The sequence below is a fragment of the Mycteria americana genome, chromosome 21 (assembly GCF_035582795.1).
Source record: "Mycteria americana isolate JAX WOST 10 ecotype Jacksonville Zoo and Gardens chromosome 21, USCA_MyAme_1.0, whole genome shotgun sequence".
NCBI classification, from domain to species: Eukaryota; Metazoa; Chordata; class Aves; order Ciconiiformes; family Ciconiidae; genus Mycteria; species Mycteria americana.
Window position 1 is genome coordinate 2,999,192 of NC_134385.1, and position 23,284 is coordinate 3,022,475.

The window sequence follows — 23,284 nt, forward strand, 5'->3', positions numbered from 1 at the left end:
GGCACGGCACGGCATGGCCTGACATGGGCCAGCACGGCCTGACATGGGCCAGCATGGCATGGCACGGCATAGCATGGCCTGGCACAGTACGGCATGGCATCATGTGATAATGCATGGCATGGTGCAGCACGGTATGGCATGGCACAGCATGGCATGGCATGGCACGGCACGGCACGGCACAGGACGGCACATCACAGGACGCTGCCTGCCCAGATAAAGCCTGCCGGCAGCAGCAGGCAGGCAAGCAGGGAGCCAGCCTGCCCCGTCCCAGGGCAAGGAGAGGTTCAAGCCATCAGACGATGCTTTTGGGAGCAAAATAAGCCGCGTTTGCCAGAGCAGGGAACCAGTCTGTGCGATCGGGACACGGCATGGCTGTGCCCGGGCCAGACCCGCACCCCACGGGGTGTCCTGCTCCCCCTTACCTTCCCACAGCCCGCTCGGCGCCTACCGGCTCCTGCATTTCGGGAGGCACAGCTGAGCTGGGACAGTCGCCTGCCTCGATGGGGAACCTCCGAGCCTGCGGTGCCCGCTGGGAGCTCATGTCCGGGTCCTGGATGCGTCTGACCGGAGAGGAGCGGGTGGGTGAGCCGGGCGAGCACGGACCCCCCAACAACGGCGAAAGCACAGAGGGAACACGAGGGGACCCCAACCAGCCCCGTAACATTCACACTGCCCACCCCGAGAGCCCCCGCTCACCGAGAGGGCGTTCCAGCCTGTCCCGCACCTCGCTGTGCATCTGCCACCCGACTGACGTGGCGTCGGCTGTGTCACAATAGCAGCCCAGGTTTTAAAAGGTCCCTCTGTGCTCCCCGGGGTGCTGCGGGTGCCCCCGGGCGCTGAGATGCTGTTGTGGAGTCGCTGCGGGATGAACTGAGGGAGCGAAGGTTCCTAGCCCACGCGAGGACATGGAGGGGTTTCTGCTTGCCAATGGCTACCAGCTCGGCAGGACCATTGGGGAGGGGATGTACTCCAAAGTGAAGGAGGCTTTTTCCCAAAAGCACCAGATGAAAGTGGCAATTAAAATCATTGATAAGAAGAAAGGCCCAGAAGGTAAGAGTTGACCCCAAAAGAGCTCCAGGCTGAGGCACTGTCCCTCCCTGGTGGCTTTTAATTCCCAGCAGAAAACCACTTTCCCAAACTCGCCAGCTGAGGGCAGATGGGGGGGGGGCAGTGCTGGGTGGTCCAGCAGAACAGCCCGGGGACCGTGGCCCGAGGATTAGGACCTATTTAGGTGGCCGCCCCTCTGACCGCAAGGACGGCAAAAGTGCTGGCAGATCCAAGCATCCCCCCTCAATGAGCATCCCTCGGGGAAGGGTGCCAGGCCGTAAGGAACGAGGCACCCCAGGAACAACCTTCCCTCCCTCTGCCAAGTCCCGGAGGGGTGCCCAGAGCCAGCAGCTCAGGGACAGCCCCGCGAGCAAACCCGCCTCCGCTCTCGGCAGAGTTTATTCAGAGATTCCTGCCCCGGGAGCTCCAGATCGTCACGCACTTGGACCACAGGAACATCATCCGCGTGCACGAGGTGCTGGAATCCGCAGAGGGGAAGATCTGCCTTGTGATGGAGCTGGCGGAGGACGGGGACATCTTTGACTACGTGCTCCACGAGGGTCCCCTGCCCGAGCCCCGTGCCAGGGCGCTCTTCCGCCAGCTGGTCGAGGCCATCCAGTACTGCCACGACTGCGGGGTGGCCCACCGCGACCTCAAGTGCGAGAACGCCCTGCTGCAGGGCCGCACCTTGAAGCTGACGGATTTCGGCTTCGCCAAGCTGCTCCCCAGGGAGCGCAGGGAGCTGAGCTGGACCTTCTGCGGCAGCACGGCCTACGCGGCGCCCGAGGTGCTGCAGGGCACGCCCCACGACAGCCGCAAGGGCGATATCTGGAGCACGGGCGTCATCCTCTACGCCCTGCTCTGTGCCCGCCTGCCCTTCGACGACACCGACATCCCCAAGATGCTGCACCAGCAGCAGAAAGGCGTCGCCGTCCCTGGGCACCTGGGGATCTCCAAAGAGTGCCAGAACCTCCTGAAAATGCTCCTGGAACCGGACATGACCCTGAGACCCTCCATCGAGGGGGTCAGCAGGCACCCGTGGCTGGCTAACCCCTGAGAAGGACTCGCCCTGCTCTCCCCGAACAGAACAGATTGTTTCTAAAATGATGATAAATTTGGAGGTCAGTGTTTCCCATCTACCCAGCCTCGCAGGTGGTGTGCCCGGCCTCTGGCTGGCAGAGGCAAGGTCTGGTTCCTACTCGGGCATTTTTATCGTCTCCCTCAAAGCCCTCGGCCGTCAGCGGTGGGGAACGGGGCAGAGACGCGCTCCGAGCAGCCCGGGCCAGTGCAGGTCCACCTTCCCCTGGAAGGGAGCAACCCTCCCCTGAGGCGGGTGGGAGGAAAGGGACATTTAAAGCAGCTGACACGCAGACCCTCTCAAGGCAGCTGTCCCCATCCCGCAAGCAAAGGAAATGAGAACACCCGACACAGGCAGAGACTCTGTAGAATTCCTTTAATTGCTGTTAACTGCAAGTCTGTAAAAGGTTTGGAGAAAGTCATCGTTACAAAACTACCAGCTGTTAGAATTGTTCCTGGTTTTCACCCCAGCTAGAAAAGGCTCAGGGAGATGCAGAATAGTTGAGAACAGAGAATATTGCACAGACAACCAAACGGTTAATTTGACTAAAGAAAAAAAAAAAAAAGTGACACAGATGAGAGCACTGCACCCTCAGAGCGCTGCCGCAGGCCCAGGGATCCGGCCGCGACTCATACCATCAAACCCCGAGGGAACACAGCCCCGAGCCCCCCGCCCTGACACCCCCACTGGTGTCACCTACCCACAACAGCTTTTCCTGCTACAGCTGAATTTGAGCCCGGGACAGGGTGAGGCTGCGGCACATTTCAGAGGCTCTGCTGGGCGCAGCGACACCAAGCATGAGGAGAGCTGTAGCTCAGTCCCGGGCCCTCGTGGGCTTTGCAGGACAGACACGCTCTCCTGTAAGCGCCTGAAGTCACCACCAATCCACCTGTGTGGGCAGCTGCATCTGAGAATCTCCCCAAAGGAGGGAGGGGGGGAACCCAAAACCAAAACCCCAACTCCTCCAAGTGGAGCTAGGTTAACACTATCCAAAACCAGAAGGAAACCCACAGCTCCAATGACGCCGCCCTGGAAGGGGCGGAAGGATAAAGGTAGCAGGTATAAACCCACCACCTGAAAGGCCAGAGACGGCACCGAGGGCTCCGTCCCTTCAGGATAACTGTGTATCACCAACATCCACCGAGGAGCATCCCGTGACATTAGAAGGGAACTGCCCCAAAAAGAGAGGCCGTGGGTCCAAGGGAAGCATTGCAAGCAGTCACAGGGGGCTTAAGTGAAGGAACCTAAGTGAGCACAGCAAAGCTTGTGACGCTGGTGGCCGTGAGGCCTGCCATGGGTGGGACATGAGGGGAGTCGGATGAGCGGACAGACACAGCCTCAGCCAACAGGTACCACCGCGCTCGGGCGCTTCTGCCTCCCCCCAGGCTGGGAGAGGGAAGGGCCGAGCCTCGGTGCCAAGGCAGAGGTTAAAAGTGGTCAGTGGGCCAGACTGGGGCTTTGTGAGGGCTGAACCAGGCACCACAATGGAGGGGTTCTGCTCCCAGGGTGACCCAAATCACTGCCTGCCCAGAAGGGCTCAAGTAAGAGCAAGCCACAAGTACTTTGCTTGGAGAATTTAACTAGAAGTACACAAAACCCAGTAGAGGAAGGCAGTGCAGCTGCAAAGGGGGAAGCAGCAGGCCTTGGCTCTTAGAGGAGCTGCTGTTCTTGCAGCAGGAAACAGGAGTTTCCATTAGAAAAAGCTTCCAAGACGAAAAGCCAGGCAGAAGCTCAGGGTTTGGCAGGGAGTTTGGCTCCTTCCAGCATGGCCCAGCTTTGGGTCAAAGCCACAAGCCAACTGCCTTTCCTTGCAGCAATGAGCAGCACAGCAGAAGGGACTTCTACTGCAGCACCTCCAGCCCCAGCCGCCCCCTGCACAGGGGCTTTCTCCAGGGGTGGCCCGGCCAGCAGTGCAGAGCAGCGAGCGAGCAGGCACAGCTTGCATCCAAGAGCTTTTGAACTGCTGTACTGTAGATTACACACGCACACACAAGCAAACAATCAGCCAGCTGGCAGTCTGGCGGCACCAAGCAATCCTGCCAGGTGTCCGAGTGCCCAGCTCGCCCCGGGGACCCCTCGCTGCATCTCATCTGCCTCTACCCGACACTTTCGGGGCAGTCAGTTTTGGCTTGGCCAGTCTCTAGGACCTACTGAGAAGATGGGCTCCCTAGCAGCTAAGTGTACGAGTGAACTCCTGCTTCCTCCTCCTCCAGGTCTGAAGGGGTCACTTGAGTTGCCCACAGGATTTAGCAGGAATGAAACTCCTCCAGCCTGGAACTGCAATCCCCAGCACAGTTACACACAAAGGAACAGCCGGTCCGTAACTTAATTCACATTCGATGGTGGAAATGAGCCTGTGACACACACTGGAAGCAGTCGCTTTATTCCCAGTCTTCCCACTCTTCATCTTCCAGCTGCAAACAAGAGTAATATCCCTCAGTTTGTTTCTGTAACTCAACAGCCATCTATCAACAGATCCTCCTGCCCAGGGCACCTGAGTCAGCACAAAGCCTGAGATATCCTCACCCTCCCACACCCTCACAACAAGGATTTGCTTGCTCTGCTCCCCTTGGGGAACTCGCACACTCATCCCTCTTTAAGCACATCCACACAGCCACTCTCTGCTCCAGCTAACACCCATGACTCCTACGGTGAGATCCCAAGCTAAGCCTGTGTCCTCAAAGAGCAAGTCACGCCTTTGAGAAGCCTCCTGCGAGCTGCTCTAGGCAGGCAGCTGCCCACCATAGCACTGCCCTTCCAGGCCAGCAGCAGCCACGTCTCGCCGAAACGTGCCGCACAGCCTCGGCTCCAGCACAGGGGCTGGAAGCGGAGCTCAAGCCGAGGGATTTTCCCTCTTGCTCTGAGGCACTGCAGTCTCTCTCCACCTCCCAGGGGAAACACCCGGCAACGGCAGAGCTCAGGCAGCATCACCCCAAGGAGTTGCTGATGGTTTCTGGGAGCAATCTTCTTGCCTATTTGAGGGAGCACCTCCCCTCGACTCACCTCCCCAGACACTTCCACCTTTGAGAGCGCCAGCTGCACCTCCTCTTCAGTCATGTCCAAATCAAAGTCCTTTTCCCAGTCCTCGCTGATATCAGTGCTGGAGCCTGTAACCACAAACATCACCACTGAGCCATCAGAGCTGCACGTGCTCTCCAGACACTCTGGCCAAAACACACAGCTGCCCAAGCAGGCCCACAAAGCCCTGGCATTCACGAGGCTCGGATCTACTGCAGCCTGCCTGAGGAGAGAAAGCCTCCCGCGTTCCCAAGAGCAGGCTGTCAGCTCGCTAACTTGCGGCAAGGGCTGGTTCAGGACAAGTGGGAGAGGTGAATGCTGAAACGTGTTCTCCTCTGGCCTGGGAGAACAAGAGTGTGTCACGCTTCAGTCACACAGAAAACACGAGAGATAAGGGATGACAGGAGCGGCTTAGATATGGGGACTGTCATACTCCCAAATAGAACAAACAACCTCCTGGGGCAGAGGAGCGGCAGGGACGCTCCTAGGGGCGACACGCAGAGGGAAGGAAACACCACATTCCCTACACAGACCACAGCCTTGCCCCGGCACCCAGCAGGCCAAGGAGCAAAGTTCTACCCTGATCAGCTGACAGACTTTTGATTTCTAATTCTAATTTGATTCTGCTCAACACAGACGCAGTTCATGATACTTGGCCATCTTGCTGGATGTTGGGTTACTTCCAGTGGCTTTATAAGCCTATAACCAACATAATCATTATTCTGGGAGACCTGCAGCAGGCTCTGCTGAAGGCAGAACCCCTGCAATGGAAGATTTGTAAATAGTGTCAGCCAGAGCTGCGACACATCCCTCCTCAGGGTCGTGGAGGAGTCTCGCCCTCCGTTCTCCTGAGGGAGCAACCAAGAACGGGGCTCAGGAGAGGGCTCAGGCCAGAGCCAGCTGTGGCACCAGCCCAGCCGCCTGCTGAGAGCAGATTGTCACCGTCTGATGTGACCAACTTGACCCTGCCCATAAGGATTTGCTTCCACTTTAGTTTGGCCATTAGACAGTCTTTGGATCTAACCTTCCTGGGTGATTTTGGCAAAATCCCTTTTCTCTTGCCCCACCATCACAAAGTCAGAACCCTTTCCCCAGAAGCTGCCACCCCCAGCAGAAGGTTTCCAGGCCCTGTGCTGGCCCCCCCCCCCCACGCACCTTTTTTGCCGTTGTTGGAGGGAGTGGATTTCCCGCTATCCGAGTTCAGCTCAAAGACTCGTAGATCTGTCGGTCCTTCCTCTTTCAGAGTCTCTGTCCTGCCCTGGGCTTTGCTCTCCACCTCTCTGAGCTCTGTAACAGCCGGTTGCTCTGAGGATGCTGCTGACTCCCGGGCAGGTGCAGAAAGATGACCAGGTTGTTCTGGGGGCTTTGGCAGGGAGCTCTGCTCTTCTGAGGTGGCCTCCAGCAGCCTCTGAGAGAGGTCTCTGGTCCCAGCTGGTTGCACTCCAGTCTGTAGCTGCGCAGCAGGCACAGAGGCAGGGTTTGCAATCTGAGTCACAAGGGAGATGCTCTCACTGCTCTCAGAGGGGCTCCCCTCTGCTGGGGCCGGCTCCGGAGGGAGGACGGCCCAGCTTTCCTCTGAGGGTCCCTTGTGAGCAGTGGGGTGGCTTCCCTCCAGGGCTGCAGGAGCAGATTCTTTCTCTGCTGCTTCTGGAAATTTCACGTTTGCACAAGGCAGGGGTGACATCCCCAAGAACTCCTCTGTAGGAAGGCAGAAGAGAAGCAAGAGATGTTTCAGCAAGCGCAGTGGCAGCTGACAGTGCAGCAGGGTTGGCTGCAGCTGGGCTGGGAGCTGAATTTGTGGGAGCAAGGAGGAGCCACCACCCTCTCTAACTGAGACCTGCCAAGGTCTGCACAAGCCCTCCCACAGATCCCCAACCATCTGACCCACCTTCATCCTCTTCCCAGCCTGGCTCCTCTTGGTGAATGCTCTGCTCCGCTCGCTGCTTCAGAGCCTCCCTCCGGGCTTCATCCTGCAGGGAATTCAGTGTCAGCCGTGACTCACATCCCCAGTCCTTTCTTCCCCCAGGCATTTCAGCGTCAGTGACAACAAGGACACAGACAAGGCAGCCCAGATCCCTGCTTTTCCAGGAAAAGTATCTTCTGCCTCTTTGGTCTGCATTAGAGACCTCCTTGGCTGGAGTGCCTGCCCGCTGGGGGAGACACGCAGCTCCTGACCTACCTGTTCCAGGCGATGCACTTTATAGAAGTAGCGCTGCCAGAATTCAGAATGGGAAACAGCCACCGGGACCTGGGAGCGACATGGGAACCACCATGAGTCACTTCAAAGGGAGGACTGCCTTTGCTGCCTTGCTCCCCTCTCCTCCCGAGCCTTGCAGCTACCCTCATAACCTGCACAAGGCACCTGCATTTTCAGGTGCACAGACCTGGGACCAAGCCTCAGGTACGCACCGGCAGATGCTCAGACACACATCAGCTACAGAGGAACTTCTGTTCCAGGCCCGTGACAAACAAGCAGGGAAGAAGAATACAATACGCTGCCTAATATCCCCGTGCCAGTTTATCATGCAACCACAGTCCTTTCTGCCACCAACTCCAGGGCCCAAGCAGCTCAGGGCTTCCCTGCACCATACCCCAAGTCAGAACTTGCCCACTACAGGAGTCAGGCAGGGCCTTACCATTTTGGTGTAGAGAGCCCGGATGGAAGGGCTGGTTGCCAGCAGCTCTGCGATCTCCCCTTTCTTCTCCTCTAGGTTAAACTGAGAGAGCCAGGCCTCAAGGAGCTCAGCAGGGCCTGTACAGGACAAGCGCAGACATAACAGTGCTTGGCACAAATAGGGCACGAACAATTTTGGGAAGTTTCATTGGAAAAATACTATGAACCAGACTAGCTGAGGTGAGCAAGGGGCAAAGAAGGAGGGAGACATGGGTCTCTGAGCCCACCCCACATTGCGGGTCCTCTGTCAGTACAAGGCCACACAGCGCCTGCTGTAGCGGCAGTTTAAACCGACCCAGCAAACTCTCAGTCTAAGCTAGTCCCCAATGCAACAGACAGATCTGCTCTCCATAAACGGTGACCCCATCTACAGCCAAGCCAGCAGGCCCGCTGGCGAAAGGCTCTGGGCAATTCAGGATGGCCCACAGACCCCACGCAAGGGCCAGCTTGGCTCGGCAGCACCGCCAAGCCCCCCCGTACCATCAGGTTCGTTGCAGTAGGTGGCTGGATCTGACTGGAGGCTGTAGAGGCGAGCCTGGAGGAGAAGACACACAGGGCAGAGCTGTCAGTGGAGGGGCAGCAGCAGAGCCCCGAGAGGAGAGGGCTCGGGATTTCACATCCCGGAGAGAAGCTCAGGGAACGGGGCACTCACCTTGGCGCTGTCATAGGGCTCTGTGGTACCTGTGGGTGTTGCCATCAGTGTTATGACATCGCAGTCAATGGTCTTATCCGGCGAGGGAGCAAATGTGTCTGAGATGACACCCAGGAAGTCAGAGAGCCCTTTCCTCACCTTTTCAGTTGCACCTGAGGAACCTTCTGTCCTCTTGAATAGAAAAAGCAGCACGGTGTAAGTAACAGTACCTGCAGCAGCAGGACAAGTCTCAGTCCTTTCTGGACAGGTTCCTTTAAGGAAGCAGGATGTCTCTCCCTTCAAAGAAGTGCTAATGAGGTGATTATGTGGCCAGGGCTGGGCTACCAGAAGGGTGTGGTGGCAGGCACTAGCCTTAGGTGGCGGTGGAGCAGGCAGGCCTTGAAATAGGTTTGTCGGGAACTGAGCCTAGGCTTTGAGGGGAAGGACACAGCCAGGTTTGGGAACTGACTGGTTTGGGGGTTGGACTGTCACAGCGGCAGCTGTGCAGGACTACGGCTGACAGCTTGTGCAGAGATCCGATGTCCCACTACAGCAACACTGCCAGTATCCCACCTACATGGCACAGTGGGAGAGGGAAAGCACAGGGAACTTGTCTCCACTCGTCTCCAGAGGTTCCTCACCACTACAGCAAGGAAATGCCACACAGTGCTCAGCACCAAATCTGCACTGGGGAGAAAGTCTGAAACCTGAAGCTCATGGTTATACGTTGGGGTTTGTTCAGAGGATCGCGTCCTCAGAGGCTATTCACCCCCCGCTTTGCTTTCTGCAACAAGAACCCCAGCTCTCTTGCTCCTATACTCACTGCCAGCTTGTCCTTGACCACACTGGCCGTAGCAGCGATAGTGCAGGCTGTGTCATGCTGCACTACTTGAGTGAACTCAGCCAGGTCCCGTTTCATGAATTCCAAAGCTTCTGTGGACTGTAAGAAGATGACAAATAGATTGTGTAATCTTTTTGCTCTCCACAAAGCCACAGTCACTCTAGGAACACCTGGCATGTTACAAAGATTAAAGTGCAAGAGCCTTTAACCCAGCTGAGCCCTTACCCCAACTCGTGCAATGGGTAAGACTGTAATAACCAGGTTAACGACGGGATATAGCTATGCCCAAAACACATTACAGTGGGTTTTTTTTAAGCTAAGATAAGAAAAATACAGGTTAGGAAAAGCCTTGTTCTGAGTTTTGTGTATAATTAACATAAGCAGTGCTGTCACAGGCAGGAAATTACACATCAGAAAGCGATGCTGCAAGCACATGCCCTCCCTGATTTTCACATCAACAGAGAGCCCAACGCTGTTCCCCTGAGCCATAAGATCCCAGCGCAGCGGTCAGGTCCCCGGCTCCCGGAGTTACAACAAATACATTCGAACTCCCTCTACGCGTACCGACCGGTGCCCTTCCCGGGGTCACGGGCTGCGCTACAGCCACACGCCCTCACTGGGCATCAAGCGGTCGCTAAGGCCAGGCTCCGAAAGGATCAGAGCCGTCGCTGACAAAGTCGCTATCGCGGCTCCGGCCCAGCCAGCGCCGCAGCCCGCAGGGAGCGCGGCGCAGTGCTCGCAGGGATCCGGCCAGCGCCGCGGCTCCCTCAGCCCGCCGATCGCTGGGCAGCGGGTCCCGGGGCCGCCCCGCAGGCCCGGCCCGGCGGCTCCTACCTTCTCCTTGACGGCTTGGTAGCTCTGCTGCAGCCAGCTCCGCCACCAGCCCGCGTCCTCCCTGCCACGGACACGCGCGTCAGGCAGGCCTGACCCCAGCCCACAGCCCCACCACAGCCCGGCCCAGCCCGGCCCGGCCCTGCCCTGCCCTGCCCGGCCCGGCCCGGTGCCCGGCCCGGCCCGGTGCCCAGCCCTGCCCTGCCCCCAGCCCGTCCGCCCGCCCCGCGCCCGGGCCCCACCGCGCCGTCCCCCGAGGCCTGCCCCTCTCCCGCCACCCCGGGCCTGGGCCCGACCCCTTCCCCGCCAGCCCCATCCCCGCCGCCGCCCCCTCAGCGGTGCCGAACTCACCCCTCCGCCATCTTGGCGGCCTGACGTCACCAATATTTACCGACCCCTCACCCCGCAGGCCCCGCCCCCGTGGGCCGTCACTCCCCGGTAACGTCACTTCCTCCTCCTCCTCCTCCTCCCGGGAGGGCGGCCGGTGCTACGGCGGCCGGGCGGGAGCGGAGGTGAGGGGTGAGCGGCCCTCGGCGGAGGCGCGTTCCGGGGGACGCCCGGTACCGGGAAGGAAGAACCTTGGCGCAGCGGCAACGCCGCCCGGGGGCGGGGAAGGGCCGGGGGTCTGCGCGGCGGCGGCGGTGGGGAGGTGGCGCGGCCGCCTCCGGCTCCCGGTCTCCAGAAGTTACCCGCGGCTCTGGGGAGAGGCTGGCGGGAGGCGGCGGGTCCGGGAGCTCCGCGGGAGCCCTCCTGCTGACGGTGCCTTCTCGTTGACTCTGGCAGCGCGGAGAGGCGGCGGCGGCGGGAGCGATGGAGATGCAGTCGTACTACACCAAGCTCTTGGGAGAGCTCAACGAGCAACGCAAGAGGGACTTCTTCTGCGACTGCAGCATTATCGTGGAGGGGAGGATCTTCAAAGCGCACAAGAACATTTTATTCGCCAACAGCGGTTATTTCCGAGCCCTGCTGATTCACTACATCCAAGACAGCGGACGCCACAGCACTGCCTCTCTGGACATTGTCACCTCAGAGGCCTTCTCCATCATCCTAGATTTCCTTTATTCCGGGAAGCTAGATCTCTGTGGGGAAAATGTTATTGAGGTGATGTCTGCAGCTAGCTATTTGCAGATGACCGATGTGGTCAACTTCTGCAAAATGTATATAAGGTCGTCGTTAGATATTTGCAGGAAAATAGAGAGAGAAGCCGCTTTCTATCAGGCCGATAGCGGGAGCGCTGGTTCTGCGAGAGAGGGCACCTCCTACAGCTCCAAGAGCCAGTGCTCTGCCTCTGCCTCTTCCCTGCAGGAAAAGGAAAGGATTTCGGATTGCCAGAGAGATCCTCCCTGCGGTGAATGCAGCAGCTGCCATCCCCTGGAGCTTGTGGTCAGAGACCCTGTAAGCAGCGACTCTCCGGACGAAGTTAATTCTTCGCTGCCCAAGGGGGTGGAACCCAAAGTGGAGTTTGACTCGGATGAAGTAGAGGTAGAAGTGGGTGAACGGCTGCCGCAGTATCCGACTCCGTTGTCCCTCGAGCAGATGGAAGAGGGGCTGCACGGCGGGCAGGCGATGGACCTGGCCTGCAATAACTATCATATGAAACAATTCCTAGAGGCCCTGTTGCGCAACAGCTCGGCTCAGAGAAAGGATGATGTGGTTCATCACTTTGTCCGGGGCTTTGAGGGTAGGCCAGAGGACGCAGGGGTAGCCATGAGTTCCATGATGGACATTCACAGCGACTGGTATGGTGAGGACACAGGTGAGAGGACGCGAGGGGGGTGTAGTCTGTATAATTGAGGAGGAAACGGCTTAGTTGTGCGACTTCCTTTGTTATTCTCATTCTTGTTCAGGAATATATTGCTGAATATTATGCCGTAGCGAAATAAACTATTGTTCTGGACTTCAAAAGAAAGCTGTACTCGTTTATTCAGTGCAGCACTTGGGAGGTAAGTATTTCTAACAGCTTTTACAGTCTCTTTGAAACAGATCCTGGAGCTTGGTGTTGGTGACACTGCTTTAATAAACAATCTCACTTGGGACCTTATTGAATGGCAGGCGAATTTTTAAAAAGAATCTTCCTCTCATAGTGTTAGTGTTATAAAGAGCAATCGGAAAGATAAGTTGAGCTGCCACAAGAGGGATCTGCTGTAGAACCTGACAGACCAGAAGTAGCTTACTCCACGGGAGCTCCTGCCAGCGCATCAGTTGCTGGATGATAGTCTGTTTGCTCTTACTTTGAACTTCAAAAGGGCAGAAATCGGTTTTATTCAATACTGAGTGATACCTAGAAATTCTTTTAAGAGCACTGAAAGCTTTAAACTCTGTGGTATTGCATAAAGACAAGACATAACTTTTACCTCTAGAGGCAGACTCGCTTTTCAGCTGCTGGTCACCTGAGGTTCCGCTGCTTTCCCAAGCCCAGCGCCTGTTGGGATGTCTCCCGATGGCAGGAATGTCTCCTAGCAGCAGCGTCAGGGACCTGGAGAAGAAGAAGGTCACGTCCATACGCATTTCTCCTGAAGTGGACAATAAGGATTTGGGCATTTTATCTGCTTATGGTAATGTTGGCGCACAACTTGCCTCGTCCAAACTGCCTTACGAAGATGGGAGGTGGCTCTGACAAATGCTACAAGTGCCATAGCTGTTCAGGATGTGACAAGTACAGTAACGGTGTGGGCAACAGACAGGAAATCTTTCACTGACTATTCTACTCTAGATAGCAAGCTTACATTCATGTCATTTCCAGCTCAAGCATGCATGTGTGATCTTAAAGCCAATAAAAGCAATATATTCTCTCACTGCTTTAAAATAAGGAGTCTGATAAAATCACAAATCCAGCCTTACAATCACCAAAAGACTAATGTTATCAGAACAGGGTGCTGTCACCAGATCATGCCTATGTTTTTTGACGTGTAGCAAGAGCATCTAACACACAAACTTTGCTTACTTTTTTTCCCTCTTAAAACCTTCAGACTGTTAATGTATCATTAAAAGGGAAATGCTTCTAGAATTTGATAGGGAACATCAGGTGTTAGGACAACGTGTTAGAAATGTTAATGGTAGATGATGTGCTTTAAATAGGAGTGGGGCAAAACCCCCAAACCTTGCATCCAGTTATGTTTCTCTGCTAAAACAGAACATCGTAAGCATTTAGTAGAATGGGAGTATCTCTCCTCAGCTTTTAGTGCTCCTGCTAGCTTAGCATTTTCACAAGACACCAAGAATGAGAAATACAAAGTCCTGATGAAAGAATGGTTCTCTCGTGCATCCAGGCTAACAGATGAGGTAAATGCCACTCGCTTTCAAGTGTCCACATCTGTTCCAGTCGTCCTGGTCCCCTTTACAGCTGATGGAGGGTGAATGGGCACCTCTAGAGAGCCTGGAAGCAAGGCAGGGCTAAGAACTGCTTTTCTTTTTTTAAACGGGATTGCTCTAAGCGTCCAGCAGGGATTAGCAATACCTTGTGAAGGTCCAAAACTGGCTGAGATTAATTTCACTTGATAGCCTTGATAGCCACACGTTAATGCTAGATACTCCTTTTTTTGAGACTTTGCTGTAACTGTTAAAGAGCTCAAGGCTTGATATGCAAACACTTTCCTGACTCAGTACCTGAAACAGGGAGAACTAATCTTTTAGTATAACATCTCAACCTTTATGCCAGAAAGGAAGCTCATATCTGGGCTGATGCTGAAAAACTTGGCAATACCCATGTTTATGTAAAATGTGATCTTCAAATTTAATTCTCTATTTTTGCATCTGAGTTAATGAATTACCTATTACTTGTGTGCATATAGTCTGATTTTAGAAAAAGTAAAATATCATCAGCAAATGTATTGGAGTCCTTCATCTTGTTATTTCCAATAGAAAGGCTAAAGTGAATGGCAGCAGAAACAAGCATTCGTATTTTTAGGTGGGTTCCCCACATCTAAATTTATGCACGTTGTAAAAGCATGTGGGAAAGATTGCACTACTTCTACCAGTAATTTGTGTCAAAGATTTTAGTTTCTAATGCTGTTTTTAACACTAATGGTATCCTTAAAAAAAATAAAATGTAGGAGACTTTCTATGGCTGAGAGTGCAGAGACCCCACTGCACTAAAAGCAAATCTTTAGCACTTAATTAAATGGCTTCTTAAAATAAAATTAATTTGTTTTTCTGTTGTGAGCCAACTCCCTTAGAGTATCAGCTCTGTAAGTATAGACAAGCTGATTTTCAAGGGACTTGATCATCTGCAGCTGCATGAATGTCTTCTGAAATTGCACAACCTACAGAAAGTCCAGGTAAGCCAAATACAAGAAGAGGGAAAAGTCGATGATCTTGACTCAGATTCGCAGCAAGGAGGATAAGAAGCCAACATAGCTAACATTGGTGAACTGCCTAATCTAATGCACTGTGTTTTCTTTCAAAAGGTGATGTGTTAGTTGTGCCAATCAAGCTTCACAAATGTCCGTTCTGTCCCTACACGGCTAAACAGAAAGGAATACTAAAACGGCACATTCGCTCTCACACAGGTGAGAGACCCTACCCCTGTGAGACGTGCGGGAAACGTTTCACTCGGCAGGAGCACCTTCGGAGTCATGCTTTGAGTGTAAGTTTGAAAGATACCTACCAGTAAATTTTAAAAAGTTTTTGGCATTTCCCGATCGTATTTCCCAAAATATGTTGGACAAAATGATTGTTGCCAAGGTGAGATAAACTTTTCTAATAATAAGTTTAAGCCACTGTATATACATTGACAGTTTTTCAGAATTAGAAACCAAATCAGCTCTTAGAAATTCTTAAAGTTCTTCAGTGGCAAGGCTTATTTTAATTTTTAGCTGCTGGCTTCTTTTTGGGTTGGAGGGGAATTATGTGAACTCATTAGTACTTATGTAGCCCCAAATCTTTGTTGCTGGAAATGTGATGGGATCATCTGTCCTTTAGCTTAAGCGTAGATGTTTTTCTGTTCTAGGAATATATGCAAACCAGCACCTCAGAAAGAGCTGAAGCAAGAAGGCAGATTGCCTTTTTTACCATAGTGTTTTATTTTTAACTTCAGGTGCACCGATCAAACAAGCCAATTATCTGTAAAGGTTGCAGGAGAACGTTCACAAGTAGCCTGTCTCAAGGATTACGCCGCTTTGGCTTGTGCGACAGCTGCACCTGCGTGACCACTACCCACGAGGACTCGATGCCCATTAACCTCAGCCTAATGGAAGCTTCATCAGAAGGCCAAGAGAAAGGTGATGCTGATAACGATTGGCCCATATATGTGGAGTCCGGAGAGGAAAACGATCCAGCTGATGATGATGATGCCGATGGTGATGACAAGCAGGAAATCCACAGGAGCTTATCAGACCGAGAAACGCTTATGTAGCAGTGAGAGGAGAGTGGGAGCATTTAAAGTGTCTCCCTGGCAGTGGTCAGTGTGCAACAGAAAACTGTGTATTTGCCCAATTAGTGAGACTGTGCTGGTTTTTATTATTCCTTTTTTTAATAGAAGAGTGGGGAGAATTGGAATTTTTAATACTTTTAAGTTTTCAGTGCTGTGCACCAGAAATCTGTGAAGAATCTTCTGTCTGGGGTTCACAGAGGTTGTACTTGAGCAATTTCCAGTGGTGTCTCTGCCTCCTAGTTTTGATTTTGCAGGTGGAACATCTCTGTTTTGTTTTGATAACAGGTTTCATCAAATAATGCTGTTGTGGTCCTTAATCCCTGATCTGAAAGGGGCACCGTCGTCTCTCTGAAGATTACATTAAAAGAAATGTAGTTTTCATCCATTACCTTGGACTTTTCTAAACTAAGTTGCGATCCTTCTGTATTAGGGACAGTATTATCTAAATTGTAAACCTTAAGTGTTTGCTTAGACTGGATTTGACTTGGAAACCAGGGCAGACAAACTGGGATAACAAAAATATGCTGCTGCTGAAAGCATAGACAGTAAGAATAAATATATTTCACATGTCTTTAATTGCAGGTATTTAGAGAAGAAGCTTCTCTTTCTGAATTGTTTTTACTGCATCTTCCTCTCTTAAGAGCTCGGACTACAGATTGTCAGATGTGTCTTTAATGTCATTTAGACATTAGTAGTCTTGGCTTAAGAAATACTAAGCACACATTATGGTGTCTAGTGTCCTGGTCTCTCAGTTTAGACTAAGTGAATTGCCCAATTTCCTTCAGCTTTTTACAGTAGAAGTTAAAAGCTGTCAGCCAGGTTACTTGGGAATTCTGATTCTGGTAGATTAAATAGCCAGATTCACAGCTGGTATAGCTGAGGGGCAGCTAAATATCTGAGCTATGCATATAAAACAGCTCTGAATACCCTTTTTGAAGCAATTGGGTAGGAAATCTCAGAAATTTTTACTAGCCTCTTTGTACGCAAATCCTTTTCTTTCTCTTTTACTATGTTTTCTTTTAGTCTTTGGTGATCCTTCTCGTGATTTATGTTGTTGTGTGAATTTATCCAAGTACTGTTTGGTTTTGTTTTGTTTTTTTTTAACTTCAGTGTGGACCTCATGTTTCGTTGCTGGGATAGATAAAGGTTGGCTTTCAAAAGAGGTGAGATTTTTTTTTTTTTTTTTACCTTTCCAGTACCAAGTCGATATAAGCTATCAAAAATCAAGCTGGGAAGCTTTAGAAGAAAACGCACCAACAGAAAGTCTGTTTGTTATGGGTAACCTACTGTTTCCTAACAGAGAGACAAAACTGAAATATACTGTGAAATAAGACTGTTAATGCTTCTTTACTATGTTGTTCATAAGAGTTACATGAAAAGGCAAATTGTATGAGTCTCTTCTAGCTGGAGTAAGTGCTAGATCAGAAGCCTGTAGACAGACATGGCTGACAAAGAATGAGCAGTTCCTCCCACTTAACAAGACAGCGCTTCTTGAGGTATTTAGTGTAAAGAACCTAAAACACGAAGAGCCCTCTGATTTAACCAGGGGTTTTTTTGCATACCTTGTGCTTTTATTTTACATACTGAAAAAGAAAATTCAGCTTCTCTGTCTGCTTCATCCTACGGTGAAACAGTAGTCCTATAGTGGTGTCACAATTTACTTGTGAGCGGTGATTCTGCTGTCACAAATGCAGTTAAGAATTCCTTGCCAGATCAGGTGGGATGAGGAAAGAAGAAACAAGCTGCTTTTTAAACAAGTCACTTTACTGGTGATTCCTGAAAACAGCAGAAGGTAGAGAGACTTGTTTTGAAATGGTCTGGTCTAAGTTTTTCATGAGTGCCACCTTCGCAGGAAGATACTGGCATCACGTGTTACATTTATTTTCTATAACTTAAGTTGCATAAGCTTTCAGTAGTCCCTATTCCAGGTCATCTGTAATTTGAGTTTGCAGTAGCTGAACAGTATCATAGTGACACACATCATCATAGAAAAATCTCACTGGGACAAGATCTTTAAAAAATTCAGGGCTCTATAGCCCCTATTTTAGTCATCTAAATTAAGGCCATCAAAGAGACAACTCATGTAGATGCTGGATTTGGAGCTGAGCTCCTCTGAAAATGCTGGTGTGGGTTTGGGTCCTTAGCACTTTTGAAAATCTGAGCAAAACATGGGCTTGTAAATCTTGCTGGCACATTTGGAAATGCCACCTCCAGCCTACCAGGGCTAGTCTTTTGGACTGCTACTCTATTTTTGTTGAGTCCATCCAACATCAAATTTTTTTGGTGTCTGCTTATCTGATAAAGGACAGACTTCTGCGTGTGAGAACACCTGAAAAAGTCGTGGATTATCTGTGTTTGTTGGGCGACTAACTCGCTAATGAAAGTGGGGTAAGAATGTAAATAGGGATCCAAAATTATATTTAGTGACCAGGCATCCCAATTTTGGGTCATTCTAGTATGAAGATGCCACCTCATTGTAAATATTGGTAGAAGCCACTAGACAGGGAACATCAGCTGAGCATGGTTCTGGCTAGCGTGCCACAATTAAACTGTCAGAAGATTTAGCTTCTGACACGGCTGAGCTGTGCTGAGGTGCGGGCTAGCTAACTCTGAAACTGCAAAGACATTCAGAGTAGGGAGAATTAACCTCTTGCGAAAGTCTGTATGTAATAAGAGCTGCAGGAATGACTGCAGAGACCTTTGGCGATTTTACTTCAACCTGCTTTCTTTGGTCTTAGAGATTGTTCTTGTGTGTCTTGTGCATAGAGAATGGAGCTGTGTTAAGGTTTGTGTAACACTGGGTAAAGGGTGTGGGTGGGGGGTACGCTGTTCATGTTCCAGATTGAAAGTGACCACCAAAATCGGTGTTTCCTGTTGAACTGTCATATTGTGCTGCTTTGTTTTCAGTGGAGTCCTTCAGCCTTTGTATTTAGAAGAGGATGTAATTATCCACATTCTTGTGACCAGATGTTCATGTAAATCTGTTTGCTGTGCTTTCCACTTAGTTTTTGGATGTTTTTCCTGAAATCTTCCATTGTAGATCCAGCCTCTACAAGCTTTGAGAAAATGATGTAGCTGTTTTTAAAATATTCATATGGTGCTTAATGAAGAATCAAAAATAATGTTTTTAGGAAAGTTATTTCTAATATAATCTCTTTCTCAAAGTTTTTTAAAGGCCATGCAGACTACATATCTTGAAGTCTTAGCTCTACGTAATTGACTTTGTTTAGGAGTATACGTTTTAACGTACTTTTGCACATAATTGCACTGTGTTTCCCTGAAGGAGTACATGCTGCACTGGTATTCGTAGTGCATTTAACCTCTTGGTGCAAGACCTTGTAGATCTTCCAAATGTGGTTATTTAATTTACTGATGTTTTGTAAGGCAGTTTCATAACTGAAGTCCTTTAGTCTAGTTTAAATGACAAATTCTTATAAACCAAACCTTATTTGTAGAAGTGACTTAACTATATCTGTGGATCTTGGAGCATTCTGGAGCTTTTTGATTGTCTAGAAAATAAAACTCTCTGAGAGGGTTGCTTTGATTTTTTTACCGTTCAAAAGTTGACTGAGTAAACCTGAGAGTGTCTAGATTAAGACTCACATTTCAATTTCTGGGAATTAAAAAATAATATTTCCATTTCTGGTGACAGACACTTTGCAAGCAAGAATCAGATTCTTAGTAGGAAAGGATTAAAGGGATACTGTCAACTTAAAACCCAGCCAGCTGGTTGTTTTTTAGAATTTTTTTATATTATTAACACTACCTTTGTTTCCTTACCAGTTTTTGTAGCTTTATAATCATCTTAACTTTTTAAACTCTTTTTAAAGCTTTTCATTTTTCATGCTGGGTGAGAAAAATCCATGCAGCTGGGAAGCAGTCACTGCTCCGAGCTAGAAGAAACCACTCTCAAATGCCTACAGTGAAATGCATGCGGGCGAGGGGCTGGGGGGAACAAACTCCCAAATATTCTTTCTAGATAATTTTGAATTATATTGGATATTTCACAAACGGACTTCTTTAAACCTGCTTTTACAGACTATGATATTTACAACTTGTATTTACCTGTTGATTTAGAATATACTGAATCAATGAAGAATGTAATAACCACTTCTTTCTTTTCACTGTTTTCATTCAAACAGTGTAATCTGTTCACTTTTATTTTATTGGGATCTTTAGGTTTATATATTTTTGTTTCAGAAGTGCCTGGGAATTATTCATCTTTCAAAGCTTGTTTATTTTTTTTTAAACATGAAAACATTTTTGTTAGTACTAAAGATTTTTGGATCCAACTTAAGTCGACAGTGCCCTTTAACGTGCACATAAAAATTGCATTTCTTCTCTTAAAGGCCACTGTTAACATGTCAACCAAGTGACTGAAGGCAGTCTGGTTTTTGCCTTTTGTTGGATTGTTTGAAATTCAGATTTTCTATGTGTCTAGAAATATTAGTAACGTGTATGAGAATATAAAGGGCATGAAGTCGTTAAAACCTTGCCAGTGGCTCCATTTATACATGTACGTGTGGTGTGCATGCCCACACAGAGCTGCTTTTAGGTCTGGAGTTAGTTAAGATGTCATCATCTCTGCCATGTAGGTCTGCGGAGCGCTTTTAGTAAAACACAACCAGTGACTCTAACAACTTTTTTAATTAAATGGTTATATGCAGGTGTCTGGATACTAGTAAATTAAAAAGAAAAAAAAACAAACCACCAAACAACCAAAAATCAAAACAAACCAAACACCATCCCTCTCCCCCCTCCCAAAAAAAGTCTCTCTCAAAACAGTGTGCTGTACATAGCAACTTTAAATGCATCCCCAGATATCCAGAGGCAATATACTAGGCTTTAAACTTTGGACTGCCAATTGAGATGCAAAATATTTTAACTGTCAAAGTATATGACTCTCTACTTCTTACCTGTTTTTAGAACAACCAGCTAAGCCCTGCGAAGGCTTAGACACACGTGATTGGTGCCATTGATCACGAGACTAGTTACAAGGGTAAAATTCAAGCATACATTGACAGTTTTTCAGAATTAGAAACCAAATCAGCTCTTAGAAATTCTTAAAGTTCTTCAGTGGCAAGGCTTATTTTAATTTTTAGCTGCTGGCTTCTTTTTGGGTTGGAGGGGAATTATGTGAACACAAATTCAATTTTAGAGCCAGTGACTGTGCTACTGATTTTTCAAATTCTGTTTTGTTGTTTGGTTGTTAATAACTAAGGGGTGTGAGCTCTGATCCAAACCAGTGTGTATTACTTAAACAAAAATAGGAAGCTTGCTTTGAAATAGTTTTCTTCTTGTAGTTATTTGTGTTTCTGATACAAGAAAGATATATTTTGTTGGTAAATAACAGCTATTGGTAGCTCTAACAGCTGTTTCTAGATCACAAAAAAATTTGAATACCTCAGTCTTTGGAGATTTGGAGGATTCTTCTCTCCTCCTGTATGAAACTGAAAACTAGGATACTCACTGAACTAAACAAGAGTTAACGCTTCGGGGAGAGGCCCTGATTTTAGAACCTGCTTATTTGAGATACCATCATGCAGATGGATTTCTGGGTAGATTCAAGGACCTTCATAAATCTCCAAGCCCATTCCAGCATCTGTCCAAGTGAAAGCCAGTGCAGTAATAGCACTGTATTATTAAACCAGGTGCTGTATATTTGTTGAGGCAGGAGAGGAAGATTTTCTTTTTCACTTTGGAAAACCAATGTGCGACTGTTGCCAGTTAATGCAGCATCTCCAGACAGATCAGTGGAGTGGTTCAATCAAAAGTAAATTGTCCTGAAATACTAATTGGTACAATAACATTTTCATTTGTACCATCTGAATCTGATGTATGCGAAATTCAGTTACCCCAGCTTTCTCTGAATGTCCATCTCTTACATTTTTTACTGTTTTAATTCTTCTTTTGTTGTTTACTGAACTTGTAAACATAGCAGATTATGACTTTTTAAAAAAGTGCTCCAGTACAAGCAAAATAAGGGTACTTTTTGCTTTTTTTTAAAAAGAAGAAACAGTATCCAATGTTAAGCAGATTACTTTGATGAGAAAGAGGAGTGCTAGGGAGTGAAAGAAGGGACTGATATCTGGTGCTCTGCTTCCACAGGTATTTGGGATCAATAGTTCTATGTGGGAAAAAGATCACGTAAAGTTCTGAATTGTGGGTCTTTTATAGTATTTTACAAAAGATGGCTTTGCAGTGTTCCCAGACAATTCAGAGTACAATCTGGGTAGCAGTGCGAACCCAGCAGACCTTTCCAGATTTAAGAACTGGATGTTTTCCACAGATCATTAATAGAGAAGTTGCACTAATGTTTTACTGCAAGCTGCCAGATCTGCAAGTGTACCTGTCCTGATGTCGAGATGTCTGTGGGTGTACGTATTGGCATGGAAGAGAGAAAACCAGATTGAACCAAAGTTGAGAATTAATGTGCATCTCCACCATACAGGTAATTTACCCTTTTTAAGGGGTGGGGATCAAATATTTAAGTGCTTTTTGTAACATTTTTTCTACAGTGGTGCATTACTGAATTTGTCTTTATTGTGTTATATTGTGTATGTACTATATATGTTTATATTGTTGTATGTAGTCTGGTTCTTTTATAGTTAAATAACAGAAAACATTAAATACTAATCTCCTAGTGAGTATACATTTTTTTCATTTTTGAATGAAAGATGTGGGGCACTGAAGCACTCATCCCCACTCTTGTCTCCGTGGCTCTAAGGGCCACGGGGTTGTTGCCATCCTTGGTGAAAAGGCCTCTCGCTGTGGGAGAAGGAAAGCAGGAGCGCAGGGCAATCAAGGGAGATGAGACGTCCTCAGAGAGCTTGCTAATGATTCGGGAACAATGAATTTAGATCAAGGTCTAAGTCATCAACGTAGATGAGCTGTATGCAAATATGCCACAATTTTAGGTGTTAAGGGAAGCTGGGTTGAAGATAAGAATATGCCTCACAAGTATTTAATTTAAGTCTATTGGTACAGAATTAGGAATTTGGGTTCCAAGTATAGATGAAGCTACTGACAAGTTATGCCGAGATGCTTGTGCAGCTGCTGCATCTGTTAACACTGCCATCAAATCTCGGACTTTTCCCAAGTTGTAAACTTTGGTTAGAAGGTGGCCTGATGGGTTACTGTTCAGTGTAGTGGCAGATGGAAGATTCCTCCCTGTACTCAACATTTTAGGACAGTGTATTATGATCTTCTTTTCATTTTCAAAAATGAAGCAATCTCTGGGTGACCTGGAGGCTGAACAAGCATTTGTATTTGTACTAGAAGACAAGAAGGATGCAGCTCAGCGTCTTCATGAAGATAACTACAGAAATCGTGGATGAGTCTACTGGCTTTGTCATGGCAAAGCTGATGACAGTAAAGGTGATGCCGAGGCAAATGAGCTAAAGCCAAATATAAGCTGGTAGTGTATTAGATGAAAACTGTAAACTCATCCTTAATTAATTTCCAGTGTCTTGCTTATTCCCCTATCTCCAGACCATGCCTGTGTAACTTAAAAAGCTCTTTCATTATGACAGGGATATGGTCTTACCTTGCATGCTTTGTATTCCTCAAGGCATTAGGTCCTGTAACACTGAAAAGTTGCCTGACATGGAACAATCAGCAACTCACCTATGAACCACTAAAAATATATATATTTTTATGTCACACAAAGTTTCTCAAAAGCTTTTAAGCAAACAAAATGTTCTCAGAAAATTACTTTTCCTTTAAGAGGTATAACACTATTTTAAAAGCAACAATTTTTGCAAGAGCATGCATTAAAATTCCTGCTGTTCACA

At 48.9% G+C, this 23,284-nt stretch overlaps 3 protein-coding genes across 4 annotated transcripts; 2 read left to right on the top strand and 1 right to left on the bottom strand.

Annotated features, from left to right (window-relative positions):
* The first annotated feature begins 905 nt into the window (after positions 1-905).
* On the top strand, positions 906-2,104 carry TSSK3 (testis specific serine kinase 3). Its single transcript, XM_075522518.1, has 2 exons — positions 906-1,050; positions 1,443-2,104. The coding sequence occupies exons 1-2, from the start codon at positions 906-908 to the stop codon at positions 2,102-2,104; spliced, it is 807 nt and encodes a 268-aa protein (XP_075378633.1).
* Positions 2,105-3,112: 1,008 nt separating this feature from the next.
* BSDC1 (BSD domain containing 1) lies at positions 3,113-10,507 on the bottom strand. The gene is made up of 11 exons (XM_075522517.1): positions 10,472-10,507; positions 10,124-10,184; positions 9,272-9,388; positions 8,470-8,640; positions 8,298-8,352; positions 7,780-7,895; positions 7,323-7,391; positions 7,032-7,113; positions 6,299-6,841; positions 5,129-5,232; positions 3,113-4,539 (listed from the first exon to the last, which is right to left on the bottom strand). Exons 1-11 carry the CDS (start codon positions 10,480-10,482, stop codon positions 4,507-4,509), a joined length of 1,362 nt encoding a protein of 453 aa, XP_075378632.1. The 5' UTR covers positions 10,483-10,507; the 3' UTR covers positions 3,113-4,506.
* A 167-nt stretch (positions 10,508-10,674) lies between these two features.
* On the top strand, positions 10,675-22,132 carry ZBTB8B (zinc finger and BTB domain containing 8B). Of its 2 annotated transcripts, XM_075522516.1 has the most exons (4): positions 10,675-11,221; positions 11,426-11,876; positions 14,527-14,705; positions 15,156-22,132. In XM_075522516.1, exons 1-4 carry the CDS (start codon positions 10,931-10,933, stop codon positions 15,471-15,473), a joined length of 1,239 nt encoding a protein of 412 aa, XP_075378631.1. In that variant the 5' UTR covers positions 10,675-10,930; the 3' UTR covers positions 15,474-22,132. The 2 variants fall into 2 exon arrangements, with proteins under 2 accessions (XP_075378631.1, XP_075378630.1); XM_075522515.1 differs by having other exon boundaries at positions 10,931-11,876.
* Positions 22,133-23,284: the final 1,152 nt, after the last annotated feature.

Bases quoted from the DNA above. Each gene is read 5' to 3' on its own strand.
- TSSK3 (XM_075522518.1), top strand. From the start codon at position 906: ATGGAGGGGTTTCTGCTTGCCAATGGCTACCAGCTCGGCAGGACCATT. The intron at 1,051-1,442 runs GTAAGAGTTGAC...CGCTCTCGGCAG, and splicing joins TAAGAAGAAAGGCCCAGAAG to AGTTTATTCAGAGATTCCTG.
- BSDC1 (XM_075522517.1), bottom strand. The intron at 7,392-7,779 runs GTAAGGCCCTGC...TGTCGCTCCCAG, and splicing joins GGGCTCTCTACACCAAAATG to GTCCCGGTGGCTGTTTCCCA. The intron at 5,233-6,298 runs GTGCGTGGGGGG...TTGTGGTTACAG, and splicing joins CTCCAACAACGGCAAAAAAG to GCTCCAGCACTGATATCAGC.
- ZBTB8B (XM_075522515.1), top strand. From the start codon at position 10,931: ATGGAGATGCAGTCGTACTACACCAAGCTCTTGGGAGAGCTCAACGAG. The intron at 11,877-14,526 runs GTGAGAGGACGC...TTCTTTCAAAAG, and splicing joins CTGGTATGGTGAGGACACAG to GTGATGTGTTAGTTGTGCCA. The intron at 14,706-15,155 runs GTAAGTTTGAAA...TTTTAACTTCAG, and splicing joins TTCGGAGTCATGCTTTGAGT to GTGCACCGATCAAACAAGCC.